This window comes from Poecilia formosa, unplaced genomic scaffold (assembly GCF_000485575.1).
Source record: "Poecilia formosa unplaced genomic scaffold, Poecilia_formosa-5.1.2 Scaffold189, whole genome shotgun sequence".
NCBI classification, from domain to species: Eukaryota; Metazoa; Chordata; class Actinopteri; order Cyprinodontiformes; family Poeciliidae; genus Poecilia; species Poecilia formosa.
This window is the reverse complement of record NW_006800128.1, coordinates 597,561-621,649: the sequence shown is the minus strand read 5'-3', so window position 1 is coordinate 621,649 and position 24,089 is coordinate 597,561. Positions and strand designations below refer to the sequence as shown.

General features: G+C 38.4%; 1 protein-coding gene across 1 annotated transcript in view; it reads right to left on the bottom strand.

The window, feature by feature from the left end:
- Positions 1–4,097: 4,097 nt before the first annotated feature.
- The window catches only part of LOC103147774 (A-kinase anchor protein 6), a 169,460-nt gene continuing 149,468 nt past the window's right edge, over positions 4,098–24,089 (bottom strand). The window contains exons 21-26 of the mRNA XM_016678750.1: positions 18,250–18,333; positions 17,817–17,969; positions 11,124–14,075; positions 9,272–10,489; positions 6,972–7,066; positions 4,098–4,421 (exon numbers count right to left, since the gene is read on the bottom strand). Of these exons, the coding sequence (XP_016534236.1) occupies positions 7,001–7,066; positions 9,272–10,489; positions 11,124–14,075; positions 17,817–17,969; positions 18,250–18,333 (4,473 nt within the window). The 3' untranslated portion in view covers positions 4,098–4,421; positions 6,972–7,000. The remainder of the gene's footprint in view (positions 4,422–6,971; positions 7,067–9,271; positions 10,490–11,123; positions 14,076–17,816; positions 17,970–18,249; positions 18,334–24,089) is intronic.

Genomic DNA, 24,089 nt, shown 5'->3' with positions numbered 1-24,089 from the left:
TATATATATACACACACACACATACATATATATATAGAGTATTATTTAGCCCAAATTTCCCTTTTCCCTAAATAGAAAATACTGATGGAAGGATTAGACATTGGTCACATTCTGGATGTGTGGCAAGCCTTTGCTTAGCAGTTGTTATGGTAGCAACATGGGTCACCATGTCTGTGGTAGAGGGGGGCTAATGGAGCTCCACGGGTCTCTGAAGTCTTAGTTCTTATGGTTAAATGAAGAATCCAGGTGTTTAATATTAGCTGGACTGTTCATTGCAGTTTTTCTGAGAATAGTTCAGCTCTTGTTCACCTGTTCTTATTTTCATTGTAAAACATGAAACCTTTAGTAAAGAACTACTTACTGTGTGAATATTTTTAGTTTGTGATGAAACCTCTCACTATGCAAATGAGGCACAATTTTTAGAAATCAAGAAATTTACCAAAGCTGATTACATCAACAGTGCAATGAAACTCTGAAGTCTACCAATTAATGGTTCGGAAGCTAGAGCTTTAGAAACTGGAAATGACTGGAACTTTATACTTTATAAGGTAACATATTGTGAAAAACTAGGAAGTTAATATTCTGCAAATGTTCGCCCACTGCTGTCCTCTCCTGCATCATGTCCTGATGGGAGAGTGAGGGACAAAAACATGAAACTATTTCAATATATGTTGAAAAGCTGCATTCTCTTTGTGTTTCAGCTTCACAACCATCTCTGTAAAGGGATGGAAACAGTCATTTAGGTTTTTCTTTTTTGTTCCATTTGGTTTGAATGTGCTATTGCAAATGGTCAAACAACTCAACGATCAGGTGATGTTTGGTATCAGTGTCTCAAAGCCCAAATTCAAAAAAGCACAATTTCAAGACCAAATCGTGGATTTTTTTTAGATGTTGACAATCACACTTGAAAAGACAATGTAATTTTTCACTGAAACCAAGGTTAATACAAAATAATTCCAAGGAAATATTTCAGTTTCTTAAACTGTAGGACACAATAGGTTTAGCCCACTTCAATGTGAGCAATGGAACATGAATTGGGACTAATGTCTGACAAAGTACTCCTATGGAGAACTATTTTTTCTTGCAGCCTCCCTGAAAAAGGTGATTACACACNGTTAGTGACCACAGCCACCTGTGGATAGCTAAAATCCACTAAAACTTGAAGCATCTACTCAAATTGCTTAGAAATGCCTGTTTTAATAGTTTTAATTCCAAACATATCTTAATATGCATTAATGCTGTCAGTGGAGCCAGTGTTAGCACTGCAGAAGAACATCTATACTGTCTTCCTTATTTCCTCTCTTGGAGGTCCAATCAGTACCAAGCAAAAATACAGAGCAGCACTGTGCTGATGTGTTTTAACTTCTCAAACTGCTTTTTCTTTAGAATATTTTAGAAATGTACTAAAAAATACTCAGTGAAGAGGCAGATTTTTCTTGAATATTTAGGAGTTACTTTCCACATAAAGGTCCATGAAGCGTCCACTGCACTCTGCCGTTTCCTTTCCTGCTGTACATTTTAGAGAAAGACCAAGCTGTTCTGGAGTCTGACCTTCGTTGCAGCTTCCAGGTTACAGTTTATTGTTCCCTAAAAACATTACAGTGCTTTGATAAAGTATGTACACCCCTTTAGCTTTTTCACATCTTGTCAGTCCAAAAGTTTAATCTGCTTTATCCACATTTTATTTAATACATCAACACAAAGTACAGCATATATGTGAAGCAGAAGGAAAACTTTATGGATTTACAATACGTTTTTCAATAAAACACAAATCTGAAAAGTGTGGCGTATTAATTTTTTTAGGGTGTGCTTTGTAGAATAGTTACAGCACTGAACAGAACAGTTTGGACTAATTTCAGTTTTTTTTTTACTGATTCTGTTCATTCAGATTGGATGAAAAACATCTGGAAACAACTGTCTTCTTGCCTCAGATCTCACTTAGATTCAAGTATGAACTTTGACCAGGTCATTGCAACACATGGACAATCTTTGATCTAAGCCAGACGTTTTGTGGGATTCTGACCTGTCCAGAAATCTTTTTTTTTGTTCTTTTTTATTTTTATTTTTTATTTTAACAAAATTAATATAACACTGTTTTTGAAAGCAGCGTGGGCAAAGAACTGAAACCCCCCCAGAAAAAACAAACTTCATTTTCAATTTAAGATCATTCCAACAATATCTTTTATAACAAAAATGCATAGAAAACACATTTGAACATTTAATCTGACAAAAGTTGCTCTGAAACTCACAGATGCTGTTCAGTCACCGCCTCATTAAAACCATTTAAAACTCAAGTTTCCTTCTAAATGTTTCACCCATGTTTCCTCTTAGATTATGAAAGTTTACATCTTAAAGTATTCAACCTCTAGCTCGATTTTTCCCAACTTTGTCATTGTGTTTTGTTCATTTACATTTTGTTGAGGCCTCACGAAGACTTTAAAACTAAATAGTTTAAATGTTTATTCTCCTCAGCCTTTTATTCCGATATCTGTGTTCATGACAACATGCCTACTGCAGCTTTCTGGTTGTCTTCAGTCTTTTCAAAGGTTTCCTTCCAGAACTGTCCTTCTTTTATACTGAGAGTACTTTAACCAAAGGCTGGTCTGTTTATCAACTGGGCTGTTTTTCATAGCATGAAATTTTATCCAGGAGTTTCAGAGTAAAGGAGTAAGAGGAATAGTAAGATCCAAATTCAAACCAAATGATGTATGTTTTTTTTCTTTCCACTTAATTATTATGTCTTAATCTATCACATAAAATAATAAAATACCTACATGTTTGTGGTTGTAATGTAGCAATGTGAAAATGCTTATGGGGTGTACATACTTTTGCAAGGCACCATACAAAGCATACATAATTCTATAAATCTTTTTGCATAACTTTCAGTATCTATGTTATGGACTTGAAGGAGAGTGAATTCAGCTGATCTCAAGATGCTGTTTATATATATATATATATATATATATATATATATATATATATATATATATATATACACACACACACACACATATATATATAGAGTATTATTTAGCCCAAATTTCCCTTTTCCCTAAATAGAAAATACTGATGGAAGGATTAGACATTGGTCACATTCTGGATGTGTGGCAAGCCTTTGCTTAGCAGTTGTTATGGTAGCAACATGGGTCACCATGTCTGTGGTAGAGGGGGGCTAATGGAGCTCCACGGGTCTCTGAAGTCTTAGTTCTTATGGTTAAATGAAGAATCCAGGTGTTTAATATTAGCTGGACTGTTCATTGCAGTTTTTCTGAGAATAGTTCAGCTCTTGTTCACCTGTTCTTATTTTCATTGTAAAACATGAAACCTTTAGTAAAGAACTACTTACTGTGTGAATATTTTTAGTTTGTGATGAAACCTCTCACTATGCAAATGAGGCACAATTTTTAGAAATCAAGAAATTTACCAAAGCTGATTACATCAACAGTGCAATGAAACTCTGAAGTCTACCAATTAATGGTTCGGAAGCTAGAGCTTTAGAAACTGGAAATGACTGGAACTTTATACTTTATAAGGTAACATATTGTGAAAAACTAGGAAGTTAATATTCTGCAAATGTTCGCCCACTGCTGTCCTCTCCTGCATCATGTCCTGATGGGAGAGTGAGGGACAAAAACATGAAACTATTTCAATATATGTTGAAAAGCTGCATTCTCTTTGTGTTTCAGCTTCACAACCATCTCTGTAAAGGGATGGAAACAGTCATTTAGGTTTTTCTTTTTTGTTCCATTTGGTTTGAATGTGCTATTGCAAATGGTCAAACAACTCAACGATCAGGTGATGTTTGGTATCAGTGTCTCAAAGCCCAAATTCAAAAAAGCACAATTTCAAGACCAAATCGTGGATTTTTTTTAGATGTTGACAATCACACTTGAAAAGACAATGTCATTTTTCACTGAAACCAAGGTTAATACAAAATATAGCAATGGAACATGAATTGGGACTAATGTCTGACAAAGTACTCCTATGGAGAACTATTTTTTCCTGCAGCCTCCCTGAAAAAGGTGATTACACACTAAATTATCTAAAATGTTTACTTACTCCCTTGAATATTCAAAAAAATCTGTCAGACCTTTAAATAAGTCAATTACCTTTTTACTAAGTGTACATGCATTTAAATTCTACATTCAAGCAAGAGCGCAGAGAACCTCGAAATATCCTCAGGAAATTTCTTTAAAACTGCTTCATGATCATAAATTCATCAACTCATCAGGCTTGTGAGCTGGGCCAATCCCAACCTGTGCAGCTCCAGTGAAAGTCCTCCTGACACCAGATGTGAGTTGAGTCAGAAGACGAAGATCCGGCAGGTAGCAGTCTGCAGAAGAGGGAGACGCTCAGAGAACATCGAACCAGAGAGACCTACAATTGCATCCTTCAGACTCCTGCACCAACCCAGACGGTCTCTGAAGGAAATAGAAAAGATTATTTTCTATTTCATGTTAGTGAAAATAGTAAACATAGTACGCTTTCAATTTTTACATATGAAACCTTTACTGCCAAAAGTCTTTGTTTGCCTGCCTTCTCACCCATACGTTTGAGGGACATCCCATTTTTAATCAATTTCTATGATGTCTGCCCACTCGCTTTGGCTTAATAAATACTTCAGAAAGGCTCAACACAGGGTTAAATAATACACTTATGGGAATCAATTAACATTCTTCCCAACACACACCTGGCAGGAAGTGATGTAGGGTGAATTTCGGTTCCAAGTTTAAAGCTGTACTGGTCAAATTTCTCCATAGAGGGACAATTATTTACTTCCACAAAGTTGGAAGTAAATAATTGTCCAAAATGTACGCATATCCTACAGGTCTCACATTGAAGTCCCTCAGCAGAACAAGTGAGTCCCACCAGGAGCGTCTTCACCTCCACGTCCTAGGACTCCAGAAAGGAGGATAATCTGAACTAAGGTTTGGTGCATAAACACAATAGTCCAGTGCCAGTACTTTGAAAGCAAGGAGTCAGAACTTTATCTGTCTGCATTGCCAGCAGTAAGTCAGACTTGTTTCTGGTCAGAGTTAGACTCCATCATGGTTGCCAGTTGTCACAGATTCTGACTATAACCTTTATGGTCCTAACCTTTATGGTCAGCCAAAGTGTTGAGAAGATCCGTTTTGGGGACCTCTATTTTTTGCAGCTGATGTGGTTCTGATGGCTTCATCAGACCGTGATCTCCAGGCGTCACTGGAACAGTTTGCAGTCAAGTCTGAAGTGGTCTGGATGATAATAAGTGCTTCTAAATACAAGAGCATGATCTTGATCCAGAAAAGGGTAGAATGTCCTCCCCAGGTCAGAGAAGATGTTCTGCCCCAAACAGAACACTGGTGGCAAACTTTACACTGATTCTTCTGATGCGTTGCATTGCAGTGGGTGATGCAGAAGCTTGGTCATGGGAACCAATTCCATGAAGCTTTGCATAAAAATGGTGATCTTTGTTCAAAGACACCAAAGAGTTCTTATAGTGTGTTTGGTGTGAACACACCATTAGAGTTTCCTATTCCTTCACAAATGTTTGTAGCAGTCTGCATGATTTCATGGATATTGTTTAGATCTCATCACTGAAGTGATACAATATAATACAGATGTATGCACAATACATCTGTATTGTGCATACATATATGCACAATATATGTATGCACAATACATACAAATTTGTATGCTAAATTTTAAATGCCAATTTAAAATTTAGCATTTTAAATGGTAAATATATTTAGCATTTAAATATATTTAAATGCTAAATATATTCAATTTAGCATTAAATAAATAAAATCTATGCTCTCATTCACTGAATGAAAATTTTTAACATGTTTGTGTATTATTTATTTTGATTTATTTTTGAGGCTGTTGTCTGGTGAAACTTTTTAAATGCAAGTCAGTGATAAAACCTGAACACTACACACACTCCCATACTCTCCTGTGTGTTTTGCTGTAGACCTTCTGCTGTCTGGGTCACAGAGCACATCATGAGTTGCATTCACGATTGCTTTAATTGCACCTGTGTTTGTGTGTACAGTGGGTTTGTGTGTGTTTGTGTGTGAACAGGTGGGCTAGACTCAGCCACGTCATGGAGGTCAGGACCAACTATACGCATCATAGATATGATGTCTGGATAATGGTGAGGTGTGTGTCCCTCGTCGCAGCGCTACATCCACTGTGCGTTTTCACTGGGATTTGGTTTTCTGGTTCTTTGTATATAGGTGTCTATGTAAGTTTGTCCTCTGTTGTGTGCGCGCGTGTGTTTGTGTGTGTGTGATTGTGAGTAGTGTGTCTGTCTAACCCGCAGCTGTTGGGCTGTCATAGCTTCTACCTGGACTCTCATGCCCTGCCCTCAGGGGTGTGTGTGGATGTGCAGGTGCACATTTGTGTGTTTAGAGTATGAGGGCAGGAGGTTTTGCTTAGCCCTGGAGGCACCCATAGGGCGCACACATCATACACTAAAACACACACACACACACCACACACAGACTGTCAGTAACGTCCTTTTGTTCATGTTCTATTTCTGCTTAGATTTTAACACATTTGAAAAAGGAAACAAGAATAATTTTACTATCTACTTATAAAAAAATATTCAACTGTAGCTAATTCTAATTCAGTTTTTAAAATCTATATTAAGGACCTGGAATATGTGGAACCCATTTTGTAACGCATGTCAATGAAAGTGAATAAATAATCAGAAAGTAATTTATAACTGGCATGTAATCACTGGGTGGGAACTGAAATCTGGATGGATTCATAGTTGAAGGACTGACAAAAGAAACTGCCTGTTTTGTTGAGTCTGTTGGATTCTAAAAGCACATGGAAAGGAACAGACTTGAACGGAGATGAACTGATATGTAAAGCCTGGTTGTATTTCCACAAAAAAAAAAAAAAGATTTTGATTTTATTTTTAAGCAGGTGTGATTTTTAAAAAAAATCTCGTCCACAAAGTAATAGGATGTTACATGTTAACATACTCTGACTGCTCTCATCTGAGAAGGAGTCCTCACTGAGGGTTTGCTTCATCCTGTGTTCCTTCAACGCTGTGACAGAGAATTGGCCAAAATCCCACCTACATCACAAGTAGAGAATACAGAAAGACACACAGATAACAGGATGTAAGACAAAAAAGGACAAGGAGCAAAAAGATATGAAATTTAAAAAGAGCAGCAAAAACACTGGAATGCTTTTAAATCCAACAGATGACGGGTATTACCAGAATTCTATCTGGTAATGATAGATCAACACCTCTGATAAAGTTGCAGTTTGACTCAGTATTAGCAGGTCTTGGCACCACAGTGGACTTTTGGATTTTCAGTAAAATGATTTTCACAGATTCTCTGTCTTTTACTCAAACAGCACAAGAAGCAGAGTGTGTTAGCACACTATATAAAAATTTGTTTTTCTATCATAATACTAATAATACAGAAAATTGCAAATACTGTAAATAAATGATAAAAACAACTTGATATATTAGATTTTTTTTCTGGAATCACATGTAGTCTACTGAAACCATACATGCATCTGATTATAACATTCAGCTTTTCCTCCTCCTGACTGTGCCTTAACATCTTGTTCATGGGTACCACAAACAAGACTGTGGGGGAAAAACAGCCACTTAATACTTTTCTACCACCAACCACTGAACTGTCATTTTGGTTATCCAAGGTTAGCACAACACAACCAAAATGTCAAAACGTCTCAAAAAGAAATTAGACTGTTTTGCAGAACCTCTCCCATCAGGATGTATTAGGATTAAAGACCAGAACTCCCAGATCTGTCCACCATTCCTCAAGAATACCAAGATCTATAGGAAGAATATGACATTTGTGTCAGTTGTAAATGGTCAATTAATACATTAGAAATCTAATAATTAAAAAAAAAAAGTTTACATTTATGCACTGGCAGTAACAAGTAATTAAGTCCTAAAGAACCAAGTGGTACAGAGTAGCCTAATAGCAATGATAAGATAATAATAATCAGTACGAAATGCCATGGTAAGACAGGAACAGGTCACCAGAGCAGCAACTCAGAAAAATAATAAAAACCATGTATTGCTGAGAAAACAGGGATTTTTGTTTTTACAAAATATACAAAGTAAGGTCATGAAGAAAGCACACCATGCTTTAAATTACAGTTTGAGAGGTTTGTAAAGGTAAACTTTATGGTTGAATTCAGCTTGTTTACTGAGTAAGTTGGAGAATCTGTGAAAAAGTCCACTGTGGTGCCAAGACCTGCTAATACTGAGTCAAACTGCCACTTTATCAGAGGTATTAATCTTCTTGACATGCAGTTGGAAGTTTACCAATCACCAGTGTAGCATTTAGCTTTACTTTGCTTTCTTGAACAACATAAACCTGTCTCACATGAAGCAATACCTTCCTGTGTGTCTGATTTAAAAAAAGATGACACCATCCATTAATAACATAGGAAATGGTAATAAAAGCAAGTTCTCAGGCAGTGATGTGTTGCATCACCTTACATGTACAATAAGCAAAATGTAAAGTGAGAAACCTGCTTTTTTCCTCTTCATGATGATTAAGCATTATAAAACTGTAGACGGTGAAAAAGACATTCCTCTGAAGAAAAGAATGGATAGCACTGCTGACTTATTTTGACCTTAAACATAAAATACACAAATTGCTAAAATATATTATACACATTATGGAAAAAGTGCAAAAAGTACAATAAATTTTGTAAGTCACTTTGTAAACATTATCAATACTGAGTGTATATTTTCTGGGGACAAATATTTGTATCTAAAAAAGCATCTAATTAGATTCATTTTATTTATTGAACTTCATTGTTATTTTCACTAATGAATCAGTGATTAAAACAATAAACACACCTAAAACAGAAAGACAGTGAGGGGGATGGATAAAGGTGATAAACAAAAAAGGGAAATTACATATTACAAAAGAAGTCATAAAAGTAAGGGATGAAGAGGATTAAATAAGACCAGTGCAAGTCAGAGTTACCTCATGTATGTAGTAGGTGTCTTCTGGATGGAGAGATGATTAAGGAGGATAGTGAATACAAACATAAAGGAACACCAAAAGACAGCACAGCAGAAAAAAGACAAAGAAAGCTCAGAGGGAGCAGAGGGAAAGGAAAATACGTCTGACTTGCGAAACAAAATAAAGAGAAAGCACAGCTTCTCCGCCTTCATTCCCACTGACGGGTTTGACTAAAACTAATACCCAAAGCAGAGAAGTGGAGTCCAGTATCAAGACGCTGCATAATGTCTGGAGATAGAGCAAATACATGGAACACTAACCTGTTTCACCAGGGCAGACTTTGCTTCTTGCTGCGAAGCGCTCCAGTCCTTTCTCCTCTTCTCCTCCTCCTCTGCCCATCGAGTATCTGCCTCTTCGCTCCTCTTCCCCTCCTCCCTATCAGGCCTTCTCATCGCTGAGCAGTTAATTTTGGGATTAATACGCGTGGCGGCGGTGGCTGGCTCTTTTGAGGGATTTGTAGCAGAGCTGCAGACACTTATCTTGGTCATTACGGTGCCCATATTGGATTCAAGCGTTTTAGTATCTGCCAAACATTCTGTGGCGAAGGAGTCTATCAGGGCGACACGCACCCAGGGATTAAGATAAGAAGGCCCCTCATTACGACTTCTCTCCTCCTGCGGCGTGCTGACACTCACAGCAGTCGCGACTTTTCCTACAACACCATCAGAGGCGAGGTACAGGTCTTCACCGAGCTTTTCTTCCATTGCCTCTGTCGAGACAGGTAGAGGAGAAAAAAGGTTGTCACCTGAAGAACTGAAGTTGCTTCTTAAGAGCGAAGAGGTGGAAAATAAGCTGTAACAAAGTTCAGGACGGTAGAAGTTCTGGGTTTCATTTGTGGAACCAGAACCTTGTGTCGAGAACAAGTGGTCCGTCCGTCTGTTGTGCAGTTTAGAACTTTTTCCCTCTTGGGACAAACAAGGTGCATTTTCATTCAGCTCACAGCCACCAGCCAATGAGGTCTCTAAACACAGTTTATGGTAGGAGTATTGAGGTTTCTTTTTGATCACCATGCTGTAGCACAAAGGTGGCCCAAGGTAAACTTCTTCTGTACAGGCTTCAAACAGCGTCTCCTCATTCCTGAAGTCAGGACTGGTGGGTACAGACAGAGAGGGGCTAGAAGACTGCTGGTCCACTCGGCTTCCATCTGAGACGCTGGCAGGTTCACCGTCAAAACACTTCAAATCCAGACTGCCGATGTACTCCTTGGCAGTCAGGCTTGGGGAAGAGCATCTGCTCAACTGAGCTGACTGAAAGGAAGACATTGCCACTTTGGTGCTGGGAAACAGCTCAGGACTTGGACTGTTTGGGGTTGGTGTCGATGTGCAATAGGATGGGATGCTGTAGGGCACAGGGGTCAAACTCTTGTCCTCTGCACACTGACTGACCTCACCACAGTCACTGTCATGGGAGGAGAGAGACAGGTAGGAGTAGAAATCTCCCTTCCGAAGATGCAGAGGCCTATGGGAGTGTTCAAGCACCTGAAGGAAGAAAATGAACAGTTTGTTGCTTCGTACTGGTTTCTAAGTAGAGGGTCTGAAGTAAGAATAAGCAATATTGATAGTCACTGAGAGCCACATACACAAATGCCTTATTTTGATGCTTTAATTAAAGCTAATCTGAAGTGAAATCTGATTTTAAACTAAGAATTACTAAAATTAAATAGAAAAGTTCAGCCAAGAATAGGGTATATATACAACTTTGATCATTCTCTGTATTTCATTGTAACTATCACACCATAAAATCTTTATTTACATATTAATGTTTTACATTATGACAATGTTTTCTGCGTGATTTCTCTTTGCCTTTTAAAAAATGTGGACTGAAAACTAATGAACTTTTAGATTGCTTTACTTACTGAAGAAATTAATAATTACACCCTCAAAGTTCTGATCCGTGATGCGATTTATTGAATTACTTCAACTGAATAAACAAATGAAGACAGATAACTTTCCTTTGAAATAATTTGTCTTTGAAATGCACAGAACATACCAGGTCAAATAGGACAGCTTCAAACTCATATTAATTTATGTCAGATGTTTTTACATTAGTCATCCAACAATTGTGTAGTAGACACTGTGTGAATCTGATTATTCTGTAGAATTAAAGTTCTACCTTGTCTCGGATGTGTGCTAGTGAGGTGGAGGACTGGTCTGGGACAGACCCACTGGTCTCCCTCTGGGTTGCTCCATCTGACTGGTTCTCTTTGCTTTTCAGTGCTACAGAGGTCATGTCAATAATCTCCATTACAAAGTCATGAACATTCTCCTTCTTGCTTTCATCAACGCTGAGTGGCGAGGCCGACAGGAGGAAGGGACTGCAGCAGGAAGCGTGGGATTTGTGGCCTTTTTTGGATGGCAGAGATGAATCTTTTGCTCTGACTTCCCTCCTCGTCTCTTCTGTGACCAACGATGAGAACTTAAACTTCTCTTGAATTGTGATGGCTTTCCTTCCTCCAGCAATTGGGAGGTTGTTGTCCAGTGCATTGTGGGATCTGCAGTTGACTGGAGACAGCAAAGGGGCCGAAGGAAGTGAGGCACTGTGACAGGGAAGCTCCCCTCTCAGCTCTCCCACCAAACAGGAAGTACGCTTGGAAGAGAAGGGATGGAGCTCACTGGATGGTGAACAAATATGACTTGTTGAAACTGAATCCATTTCAGCTCTCAAGTTGCCAACATCTTCAACTTGGTCTTCTGTTTTGGTGTTCACATAAAAGTCCCTTAATGTGTCTCTCTTCTGAGTGAACAAGCCAGACTCTTCTTGGAGTAGCTCATCGTCTTCATCTTTTCCTTGTAGACAGCTGTGGTCGATGTTTCCATTCTCCACATCATCTACAAATTGGCTGATGTAACTTCTCGTCACATTCAGTCTGGTCTCATCTTCTCTTTCCTTTCTACTTGTATTGCCACCAGCTTTGTTACTGGTATCCATTAACTGTGCACGTGAGTATGGGAAGGTGGAAGGTGGAGCACTTCCACACTGCAGCTCATCCAGAAGGCCTGCTTCTGATTTGAATGAGGAGGATACAGAGGTGCGAGGAGGTCGCATCCAGCTCTGTAACTCCCTCTTCATGTACTCAAGCCCCAACTCATAGGAGGTTTCCATGTCATCTTCATCATTATCCTCATCCTCCTCATTCCCAGAAGACACACCATTAACCCTGTCATCGTCTCCATCTTGTTCATCCCGAACACCAAGTTCCTCTTCAGTGAGCGTCAGTGTGGAGGATGAAAGCAGATCACTGTCATCTTCATCTTCATCTGTGCATGCTGATGTACATGAAACATTGACCACCATGCTTAAACTAGCAGCATCCGACTCATCTACACCTTTTCCTGCCCTGTTGCCATTGTGACAATGTTTCCTACGAGGGCTGGAACTGGTTGCTATGTTTGGATCTAGGAAAAGAGGGTGCTGGTTTCTGAGCACAACAAAATCCTCAGACCCCAGAGACAAGTCCTCTGTGCTACTCAGTTCAGTTAGTGATATTTTTGATAAGTTTTCATTGATCAGTGAAGGCTGTCTTTTCCATGAAGTGCTAAACATCCTGGAGAGTGGAGTGTGTTGACCACCTAAAGAGGGTGAAACAGGGAAGTGGTTCTTTTGTGGGATGCTGCTTTGAATCGACATGTCAGAAACACTTCGGGTCATCTTCCCAACCAAAGGATTCTGAATGTTCTCCAAACGTTTCAGGAGATCAAGAGTCCTTTGGCTAAGCTCTCCAGAAGATGCCTCTGTTTCAGTATCCATGCTTGCTCTTAGATTAATTCTATCTTGGTCTTTGTCCTGGCCTGGGTTCATCTCGTCGGGACTTGTGAGACTGCCCACCGCCTCCCTGTCAGGGCTGTGGCATGGATTAAGGCAGCTCTCCAAGGAGACGCTATGATGCAGCCGTTCTTTGGAGGGGAATAAGTCGATACCCAGAGCCAATAGAGACTCCAAAGAAGAGCTCTGAGACAAAACGGGACTTGATGTCCTACTGTTGAGAGCAGGGAGAGTCTCTGAACTATTATAATGGTCAGGGTTACACTCTGTGTTGTCCCTCTGGGACATGAACATCTTAGAGTCATCAAGTCCTTTCACATCAATGTCAGAGTCAGAGTTTGCCGGTGTCAGGATCCCATGTCCGTTTATCAGGATTTCCACTGCCTCCCCCCCACCCTGTTTACTCCTCTTCTTCTCCTCCTTGCTTCTTTTTATTTCACATCTCAACTCATTCCTTCTCCATTCTTCCAAATTCGTAGAGATTTGCATCTTGCTCTTTTTATAAGGGGCAATGCAGTTCTTTTCCAGAGCTAAACTATAATGTTCTTGTGTAATTTCACTTTTCCTCCGGTCTCTTTTCTCCTGTCTTTCTATCCCCTGATCCTCTTTCTTTCCTTGTACTCCAGAGTTTGACGATGTCTCTGAATCTCCATTGTCACTTACAATCCCGCTCTCACAATCTGATCGCAGACTATTTTCCGACTGACCGCTCCTTCTGCCACCCTCACTTTCCCTATTACAAAATTCACTGATCCTATCTCGTTGTTGGCTACTTGACATCAAACCTCCCAGGAGGTCTGGGAGAGATTCAATGGAGGACAAGGAGGAATCCTTGCTAATGCTCTTCAGCAAAAAATGTTCTTTGTTTTTAACAGGTTTATTTATGTGCATTAATGTGGAAGTAAGTGGAAACACCGGCTGCTTGCATAATTCAATACTGTGGAGGCTGTACACTTGATATACGTTATTGTTTGGCGGGGAATGGGAGTTAACATCCATTGAGGATCCATCCTTCAGATTAGACAACTCTTTTAACTGAGTGGCCTGGATATCAGTTTGAATCTCAACAGGTTGATTGTCATTGGCCAAAATACTGTTTGATGGTAGACTTGATTGCAAGGCTGTGGGGAGGTTGGTTGTAAGGTCAGGCTGTGGTACATCTAGTCGCTCTGCTTCCATGACCGACATGTCTGTTTCATCCCATTCCCAGGAGTCCTCTGGTGGCACTATCACTGAAGCCACTGACACGGGGCTAATCTGGTGGAGATCCACTAGGCCCATTTCCAGAATGTTTCCATTAACCTACAAGAAAAAGAGAAAAAGAAAATGTTTGAAAGCTTGCATTTTGATTGCCAGGAATAGTTTGAATGTACTTTGAATGACTAGATTGAAGTGACTTTTTTGCTAAGTGCCTTGAAACAACGTGTGTTATGATTAAACACTATATAAAAAAACTAACCTGAACTAAATTTAATTCATAAAGTACTCAAGCCACAAAAACTTGTGACTGTCTTTACTCAGCACTAGAGGAGCAATGACATGTTTCCCATTGTTCTCTGACTCCAGGAAATCCGAGTCTCACTGGAGCCAGTAAACCTGGGCTCCAGTAAGACGTCCTCAGTACGTCCTACATCACTCAGAACAGGACACCCTCAGTCTTTGTTTTTGAAGTGAGTGCAAGTGTGTGTTTATCAAAGTATAAAAAAAGAACTGATGAATTATTGTTATTCTTCAGTTTATGGTATCCTGCTTTGGCACCAATTTGTTTCAAAAGACATGTTTTTTTTTCTGCTTTGAGATAAGTGTCTCTTCTCAAGTTAAAAAGACACCAAACTCTGAAAAAAGCATGTTCTAGGGTCATGTACAACAAACAACATGAAAAAAAAGTGAAATCAACCTACTCCACAGAAACTACTCATAAGTCTCAACACAAATTATTCCACTCTCGAACAAAGCAATGAATTATTCAAAAACAACTTCTGAGAGAAAGAGCGCCAAGCTGAAAATCCCAAGGTAAATACGTAATCAAAGCCTTCAGAAAGCTTGGCTGTCTAAAAATATGCTTAGACACAGGAAACCTTCCCTGCCCCAGACATAATTATACAAATTGCTCTACGTCTCGTTAACAAGAGAGAGGGGGGTAATTCGTATTAGCCATTCATAGCCTATTAATCTAATAAACTAGTTGTCTAAGCGTGTGTGTTAGTGTGTGTGTTTCAGACGGAGTGAGTTTACGTGGTTATGGCTGTACTTAATGAATTTCTATTAGACTTGTGTTTATTCCCAGTGTGCTGATAAGGGAGTTGTGGATAATGAATGAACTGAGTTTTGCGCTGCAGATGCATTTGAGAAACCTTCATTGTTGAAAAGGCAGCATTCCAGTTAGCTTAATCCAATCAATTTTAAAAACCTTCTAGAAAGTTTTGATGGAATTGTTCCCATTTCTAGAAACACCCCTTACATCAGTTTATGGCTGAATTGCAAGTATTTTTCCGACAGTAAAGAGTGAAGTCACTCCTTTTATCTGCCAGTAACTCAAACCTTGTTTTAAAAGTAGATTACTTGATTAGAGCTGAGAGCAGGCCACTGGCAGAACTGGCTAAAGAACGGAGCAGGTCAGTTTGCAATTTCAAGTGGTGTGAATTTGCAATACATAATTAAAGAGTAGATGTATTGCATGTAGCAATAGGTATTTTAATAAATCTAAGCTTAGCCAGTTAAAAATAACCACTTTTGTGCAACGGTAACTTATTTCTTTGCCATTAGCACATTTAGCAGCAAGAACATAGGATTGACTGACAGCCCTAAGGCCCCCCTCCTACCTCTGATTGGTTGTTTTTGGTCGGGAGTGGTGCATTTTTTCAGACGGCAACAGTAGCTCAAGGCAGAGGTGGAGGAGATTGATCTTTTCACAGATTATTTGTCAACATGCTGATTGTTTTAGCAAATATGTAAAAATAAAAAAATTCTAAAAGTTACATGCTGCAGCTTTAAGGACACTTTAGAGAGACCAGTTGATCAAGTTTTAGGCCTGTGGTAGGAAGCCGGTGTATCCAGAGGGAACCCACACAAGCACAAGGAGAACTTGCAGAAATCCATGCACAAAGGCCCTGGGTGGGGATTCAAACCCACAACCTTCTTGCTGCGAAATAACAGTACTACCAACTGTGCAGTCCCCAAAAAGCCTGATGCCGTGGATGTTTGTTGGCCTGAAACTGAACTTCCAATAACAGTTTTAGGGGCTGGAAATGTTCCGATTTTGAAAATTTATCTGCTTTGAGAAAGAAAATCTAGAAAATAATTTAGGGATAATTTGCAGGCTGTATGCTTATGTGTATAAAATGAGTACCACTACCTTTTTGTAGGTGTATCTTATGGATTTGTGTATGGATGAATATGCTTACGTATGTGAACACACTTACTCATGTGTGAATACACACTAGAATATTTTGTAATATTTAGCTATGAATAGAAAAACCACACTAGTCTTTACATGAATACATATAAATACAATAGGGAATGTGGGACCATTTTGATTAAGAAACACTGAGGTAGGAATTCTGAGTTTTTCACTTTGTTTTTTACTTCTTCCTGTTCTATTATTGACTTGACTTTGGGCTAAATAATAAATAGCATATAAATATATTTGTTTGCAATTATTAATTGTTTGTTCATTTAAAAAACAAGATTTATTTTCTCTGACATGTTCTGCTGGTAACATCAGAACATCAGGTTGTTCAAACACAGATTAATACTGCAGTTTGTGTAGTTAAATTGTCATCATGCATTTTAATCCAATACAGAATTTCAGAACATCAGAGGATCAAATGTTGGAAAAAAGTGTAAAAACAATGAATGAATAAGAATGAGTAATTACAGTTTTAATCAGGTCATTTGTTAGACAAAGATGAGGCAAAGTTGTCTGTTCCAGTTACTCTACAGTACAAAACATGAAAAACCACGGGAATGAAAAAATGTGTTTTGTAAACTACACAAAAGTGTCTGTAAAACACAACATAGTACAAAAAGATACATTCAGGTAGAAACCTGGTTCGTCTGCTTTTTCACTGCCTGTTTCTGAGGTAGACCCCATTCAATTTAGGATCTGCTTCTTAGACTTGGTTTTTGAATATAACTGTCTGCAGAGAGTGCTGCTTTGATCAGATAAAAATCAGTGTAAAATTCATGAAAGTTCTTTAATTTTTTTAAATTTCTTTTATGCCATAAACAGGATCCTCTTTAAAAGGCTACTGTGTGTAACAGCAGTGTTTGATGGTAGAAAACATAATGACTAGTCCAGGAATCCCTGGTCTAGTCTGGGAAATACATCTAGCATATTCTGACATAAAAAGACTTTTGTAGATCAGAGACTTTTATAAGCCAGTTGTAATAGTTGTAAGTGTACAGTTTGTTCCCACACAATCATGAACAAACACACAAAAACAAGGAGGACAGTCGTTTTGTCATTCAGCAAAGAAAGTGCTTATTTATAACCTGAACCACACAAAAAGCTCTTTAGTTCTTACTGCCCAAGTTTTCCTCCCCCTCTTGCCCTCTTTTTATTCCTCTCCAACCTCCAGTAGGAGTGAAATTACTCTCCAGTCAGGCACCAAGGTCAGAGTGTCTGGCCTTTGTGATTTATCTGTTGCTATAGGTTTTTCTATGTGCATATACAAGGGGAGGAAAGAAACCTCAGTGTCTAATAGAATTTGAGCAAAGGAAAAAAACTAAAAGACCAAAACCCAGCTGGGTTAGTCAGAGTAGATTCAAGCTTTTTAAAACTGTCTCTTCATGTAGACCACCGGTTTGCACAGATTGGCATGTTCCTGTAGGTAGGTTTGGTTTATAAACCAGGACCACTTTCTCTATGAAGATTGCGCCACAATTAAAGGGATACAAGTTCAGTCATAACACCATATGTCTTTTAAAAGACACTTCAGTGGCAAATCAAACAGTGTGATGCTCACTGAGTGGAACTGTGTCAGCTGGCTGCCTGCAGTGTGAAATGACGGCTGTATAGTGGAAATGTGAGGGCAGTCCAACCTGCTGCTCTCCCAGCTCTCTCTTCAGTCTGTTCTGCCACTGCAGCGCCTGCATCACTATCGCCTCCCACCTCCTCTCCAGGTTGATTGACAGCAGCTGCAGGGCCTCCCGGTGCTGCTCCGCGTCTGGGCCCACTTCAGCCATCAGGCCCGACTGTGGAAGGATGAACGGAGATAAAAAAAATAAAATAAAATGCTTCTCAGGAAAGGAATTTACTGAACTAACAAATTACAACTCCTCTATTCACAAAGAGATGAGTTCATGTTTGCAATTTCAAAACTTTGAAATGATTTTGAAAACTAAATGTGAATGATAATTTGTTAAAACAAGTTTATGTCACTGGAATTGTTTTACATTCTTCTGTTCTTGACAAATATCTATTTTATGACTTTTTTCAAGTGAGAGGTTTTTAATCATGTTTTCCTTCACTCACCTGGCTCTGCTGCAGCAGCTTCTGACACAGTTTCAGAACTGAAGCGACTCCTCGGCGCCGGCTTCCGATTTCTGAACACAGGGACTGTAGACAGACAGGAAGATGAAGGAATACAGGATGGATGTCAAGTCTAAGAAGTTCTGCAGATTTCAAATATATCAGAACAAAAAAAAATCAAATAAATCATTGTCAAAGAAATTGCGTATGTAATTCTTATGTAATTCCCTCTATTTGGTTAATTCTGTGCCACTGCAAAGGTTCAAAGTCACAAATATTTCATAATTAGCAAAACAGACATTGGTACCATCTTTCATTATTTAGGTGCAATTGTAGAAATAAATCTTGTACAGCTATTTCAAGGTGCAACAAATATTTAGATTATGAATAAATAAATTGATTATATGATTCCAAAACTGTTACGCAATGACAATTGATAAATTTTTGTGTTGGCAGCTTGGAGTGCAGTAAAGTTATTTTTCAGTACATCTGTGCATTTTAAACAATGCAATGATGGAAATGAATTGCTTGTTAAATCAGTTATGTTGTAGACAGATTTAAGCTCTTTTTGAGCAGAGGCAGCGGCAATAAAATAATCCAAATATTAACACTGGAAATTTGATTTATTCCCATGAATTTCTGCAGTTAACTTTTCATCAAACAGTTTTTATATGATCAGAAATAAATTCAGACATTATGGTGTTAAACAATAAGAAAAGTTTTTTGTATTTGGCTGTTCTTTGTAGTGTATCTAAATTATTACAATGATTCTACTGTTCATTCATTTATCTAGATAAATGAATGAACATTTCACAAAACCTATCAAAACAAACCAATTAATATTCTTTGTATTGGGGGTGAAGCAAAATGTTTTCCAGAGTTGTGACATTAGTATAGTGTCCACTGACATATCAATTAAACACACTAAAAACATGTTAAATGTCATGATAATTACCACATGATAATTACATTCATAAAATTAATTGCTAACTCTACTGAGTTAATGTCAGTTCTGAGCAGGTAAAACTGTGAATGCATATCTTTGGTCCTACAAATATCCACTTGTTGTTTGATTTTACATCAAACTCAGGATCCAAGATGAGAGAAAGTACTGAGGTGGTCTGGTCTACGAATGCTCTGCTCATGTGTTGGGTATCAAGGTGTTTTTGAGAAGAGGATGCATGGTTTGAGAACTTCAGCATTCTAACTGTGGTTTTGGTGGATGATGTGGCTCTGTTGGCCTCTTCATTCCATGACCTCAGCCAGGTCTGGAGTTGTTTGTAGCTGGGATGAGAATCGGCTTCTTTCTGTCTGAGGCCATGGTTCTCAAGCTGAAGGGAGATTGATGCCTCTGGGTTAGAGGTCTCTGCCTCCATTGGAGGTGTTGACGTATCTAGAAGTGTTGGTCAAGAGTGATGGCTGGATGAAGAGGGAGATGGATAGATAGATGTCTGTAGTAGTGCAGGCATTGCTCCGGTCTGTTGAACTGACAAAAGAGCTGAGACCCAAGGCAAATCTCTATTTATTGGGCTGACAAGGTTTCAATCCCCGACTAAAGACGACAGGTCTGGATCATAAGTACGAGAATGAAATCCCACATTTAAGCAGTTCAAATGAACTTCCTTTGTAGTGTTAGGATGAGGAGCTCAAACAGATCCACTGTTTCTCCACAAAGGAGCCAGTCAGAGATTTTCTGGCCATAACCCAATCAGTGGAAATTCAGGGGCAAACCAACGACTTGGTAGAGGGACTTTATATCGCTACTTTGGAACCTCAAAAAGAGCCAAAGAGTTTTGCTGAAGAAATGAATGTCTGGATTTCCCTCCTGGACTTGTTAGCCCTTCAACCGGGCGTCGCATTAACGGAATATTTGTCAAATTTTACCTTTTTTAATTTTTTTAAAACAATGGAAAAATCACTGTAGATAAAAAGTTAGTGTTCTTCTACTTGATGTTTAATGGGATCTGGATTGTTCAAAATTTTAAACCACATAAAAATTAAATACAACTGGATAGCCTATGTCAATAACATAAAACAATAGAATATGATGGAATACTTTTGACACCCTCAGTCACATTATAAAATGTGAAGCTTTGTCTCTGTTGGCTGCTTAAGATCTGAAGACGATGGATCCTTCAGGTTATGATCTGGACACCTTTAGACGGGTCATAACAGTGCAAAGGCATTATGGTTTAATACCAACTTTTGTAGCTAATCCAAAAAAGGCTATTTTCCCTTTTAACCCTCCTGTTGTGTTGCGGGTCAAAATTGACCCGTTTTAAAGTTTAATTTTTTTTTTAAATAGTTGGAAGTATCTTTTTTGCATTAAACTTTTTCTATTTGTCTTAATCGGTGAACTCTACATATAAATTGAAAATGTATTCATTTTACACATTTGTAGCCCCCATGCGTCTACTTGTTACATAGATACTGTTCGGGTCAATTTGACCCAGCAGTCAAGTTAAAGTGCAAAAAAAGATAAAAAAAAATGTCCAATTCTATTTGTTTCCTTGCAGCTATGAACCATATTTCACCACACACAAACACAACACACCACACACACACATGCACACGCAGACACACAAAAGGCCACTTTCTCCATACTCTCTTTACTTCACTAGGAAACTGCGAGAAAGCAGGTGTTCATACAACTTTTGATGGGAACCTTTTCTGTTCCTGTGAGCAAACTCCACCCACACTGAGTGACACTCAGTAGAAGTGGAGGAAAACATAAATACTCTCTGCATGACTCATTTATCTTGATTTTAATTGGCGGGTCAATTTGACCCGGAACAGTATGTGTGCCTCATGTTCAATTATAAAGATCACCCATTGGAAAAAAATAAATAAATAATATAAAAAAATTTACCAAAGCTCAATTTCAAGGAAATTATTGTGTTTTTTTTCATTGACATAAAAAATGTAAATTCCACTTTTTATGTCCAAATGAGTAATTGAGTAAGTTGTCGTCATTAATCCTTAATTTCTGAGAAATAAAAAAAAAAAAAACCATTATTGCACAAATATTGATTGAAATGGTTAGTATTGGAGATGGAATGGTTAGTATTTTGTATCAGACAAAAAAATTTTTTGGAGGAATTTTTTGGTGTTTGACACTATTGCATGATAAAACACTCCCCGGGTCAAATTGACCCACAAACATTATTGCTGTACCTCAGAAACGAACATAACAGGAGGGTTAAATAATAAACTGATGATAATGGAGCCTTTGTGGAGTTAACCAGCCATGTAGTCCTTAATTAGTATTCACTACAGCAAAATATGATCAGACAAGTGTCTCTGTTACAATATAAAACTGCTCTGTCCAAGCATGAGCCAAATTAATTCTTTTATCAGTCATTCAGAAAAGTTGAAAGTCAATTAGTGGTAGTATAATTCATTATATCTTGTTAATGCAAGTTTAAATTCAACACAAAGATCTGTGATCAGCAACAACATGTAAAGGAAGTGAAAATATCCACCAAACTCTCCCACCCTGTCACTGTTTAATAAATGCAAAAAGAAGAAAAAAGGAAGGATTGGCAGAGCCTATTATAAATTACTATATGCTGATGAGTTTTCATTCTCAAAGGTCAGTCTGTGTGTGTGTGTTTGCTCATACAGGTATGTGCACAAGCATGAGTAGGTGTGTGTGTGTGTGTGTGTGTGTGTGTGTGTGTGTGTGTGTTTGCATGTTTGCTCATACAGGTATGTGCACAAGCATGAGTAGGGGTGTGTGTGTGTGTGTGTGTGTGCAAACATATGCATATATTTCTGTGTGTTCCAGAGAAACGAGGGGACAGCATTACTCCTGAGCAGCGGGACCAAACACATCCAAGCCCCAAACTATTTATGCTAATCCTGCCCGCTCACTGAAAAGCACTTCTTTTACATTTTCCTTACATTTTCCAATAAATATTAAACACTATTACAATGAAATGGGATTCTCTTTTCTGTCCCTGTCTTCTGTGCACACACTCTCTTACTCTGCAGCTTTCTCACACACACTCAACACTACTTCTCTCTTTCCTCTCCTCTTCCTCATTTTCTTTAGTTTAGCATATTTGTGGCTCGGCTGCTTGTCTAAACAGGAGATGGGGATGCAGAATACTGCAGACGGGATCAAGAGGACAAGCCCGGTATGTGTTTGAGGGTGTGTTTGTGAGATGGCAAATAAATTTATTCCAAACAGGAGATATGTATTAAGTTGAAGGAGACAGCTTTAAACAACAAAATGACTGAGTGAGACTTGCACTGCATCAGACGACTGCTGCAGGCCACACAGAGGGACGACAGACACACACTATATTTAGCTAGATTACAGTTGCAACAATAAGTCAAAAATTCAATTGAAAACTAAAACAAGATGGGTTGAATATTAAAGTTAATCTCCATGAACTGAAAATTAACTATACGGTGGTAAAATTCTGAGCTAGTCACCAGGTTTTAAAATCAGAACAATACTTCTTTAGATTATCAATAAGACTTGTTACATCATGTCACTTTTTATTTAATGCAAACAAAGCCTAAAAGCAAACCAGCATTTTTAGTTTGTAACTTGAGCCAATCGTTTTTATGACCTGATCACTCATCTACACTTCTCCATGGGGATGATTCATTTTATTGAGTCCTACAGGAATTTATTTGTGCACAGTTCTCTTTGGTTTCCTGAATCATGTCAATGAAGAAGAAGTTTTAACTTTGACTGGGCCATTGCAACACCATGACTAATTCAATTTGCATTGAAGCCTGACGTAAGATTGCTCCAACAGTCCAAAAACATATTAGGCTAATTGTTCTGTCTAATTTGTCCTTCAGTGTGAGTGTGTGTGCTTATGTCTGTACCATGTGATGGACTGGTGACCTATCCAGGGAGTATCCGACCTGCAGCCCAATGATTGCTGGAAATAGACACCAGCAAGACAATGAGTGACAGTAAGACAACTTACTGCTGCATTTCATTAGATCGAAATATTTTTAAACCAATTTCAATAATAAATAGAAAGTGTTGCATTGTTTGATAAGTAGGATTGGTTGTGATGGATGTGCAACTGGCTTAAAATTACTTTGTTTTTGTTTGTTTTTTTTAACAGTGCTTTTAGATGACTTTTTTGTGAATTGGCAATGTATACATAAACTGATTGGAATGGAAATGCTATGGAGTCCCACATAACAGCTGAGTGGGGATCTAAACAAAGGACTGTAGGAAATGGCTCTTGCAGAAATGAACAGATGGGGATCTAAAAATGACACCAGACTATCGCAAACTAAAAACTAAAACAAGTTTTTCAATCATTTAGACTGGTCAGCACATGCCAGGACACAAGAATTAACTAAGGTTCACAAAACAAAATGTAAGCCAAGTATGGAGTGCTGCAAGTTGACAAAACTGAAAAACACCGGCAATCCAAAAATATGTCAGAAATCTAGAGTGACAAACACAAAGACACTTAGATACTGAAATACAGTTTATATAGTGCTTAATTTATAATGTAGTAGCAAAGATAAGATAGTGGTGTTTGAATACACTGGAAAAATACATTTAACTATGCTCATGCTAAGATTTTGCTGATGAAAGTGGACGGTGATGACATTGGGAAATATTTAAATGATTAAATATGGCAGCACAGTGGCAGTTGGCAGCTCTGCTGTCTTGCAGCAAGAATGCCATTGGTTCAAGTCCCAGCCTGGGGTCTTTTTGCATGGAGTTAGCATGTTCTCCCTGTGCATGTATGTGTTCTCTCTGGTTACCCCGGCTTCCTCCTACAATCCCAAAACATGACTGTCAGGTCTTATTTTTTGCTATACATACAGGCCTTTCCTGGCATGTTTTGGTGGCTTCC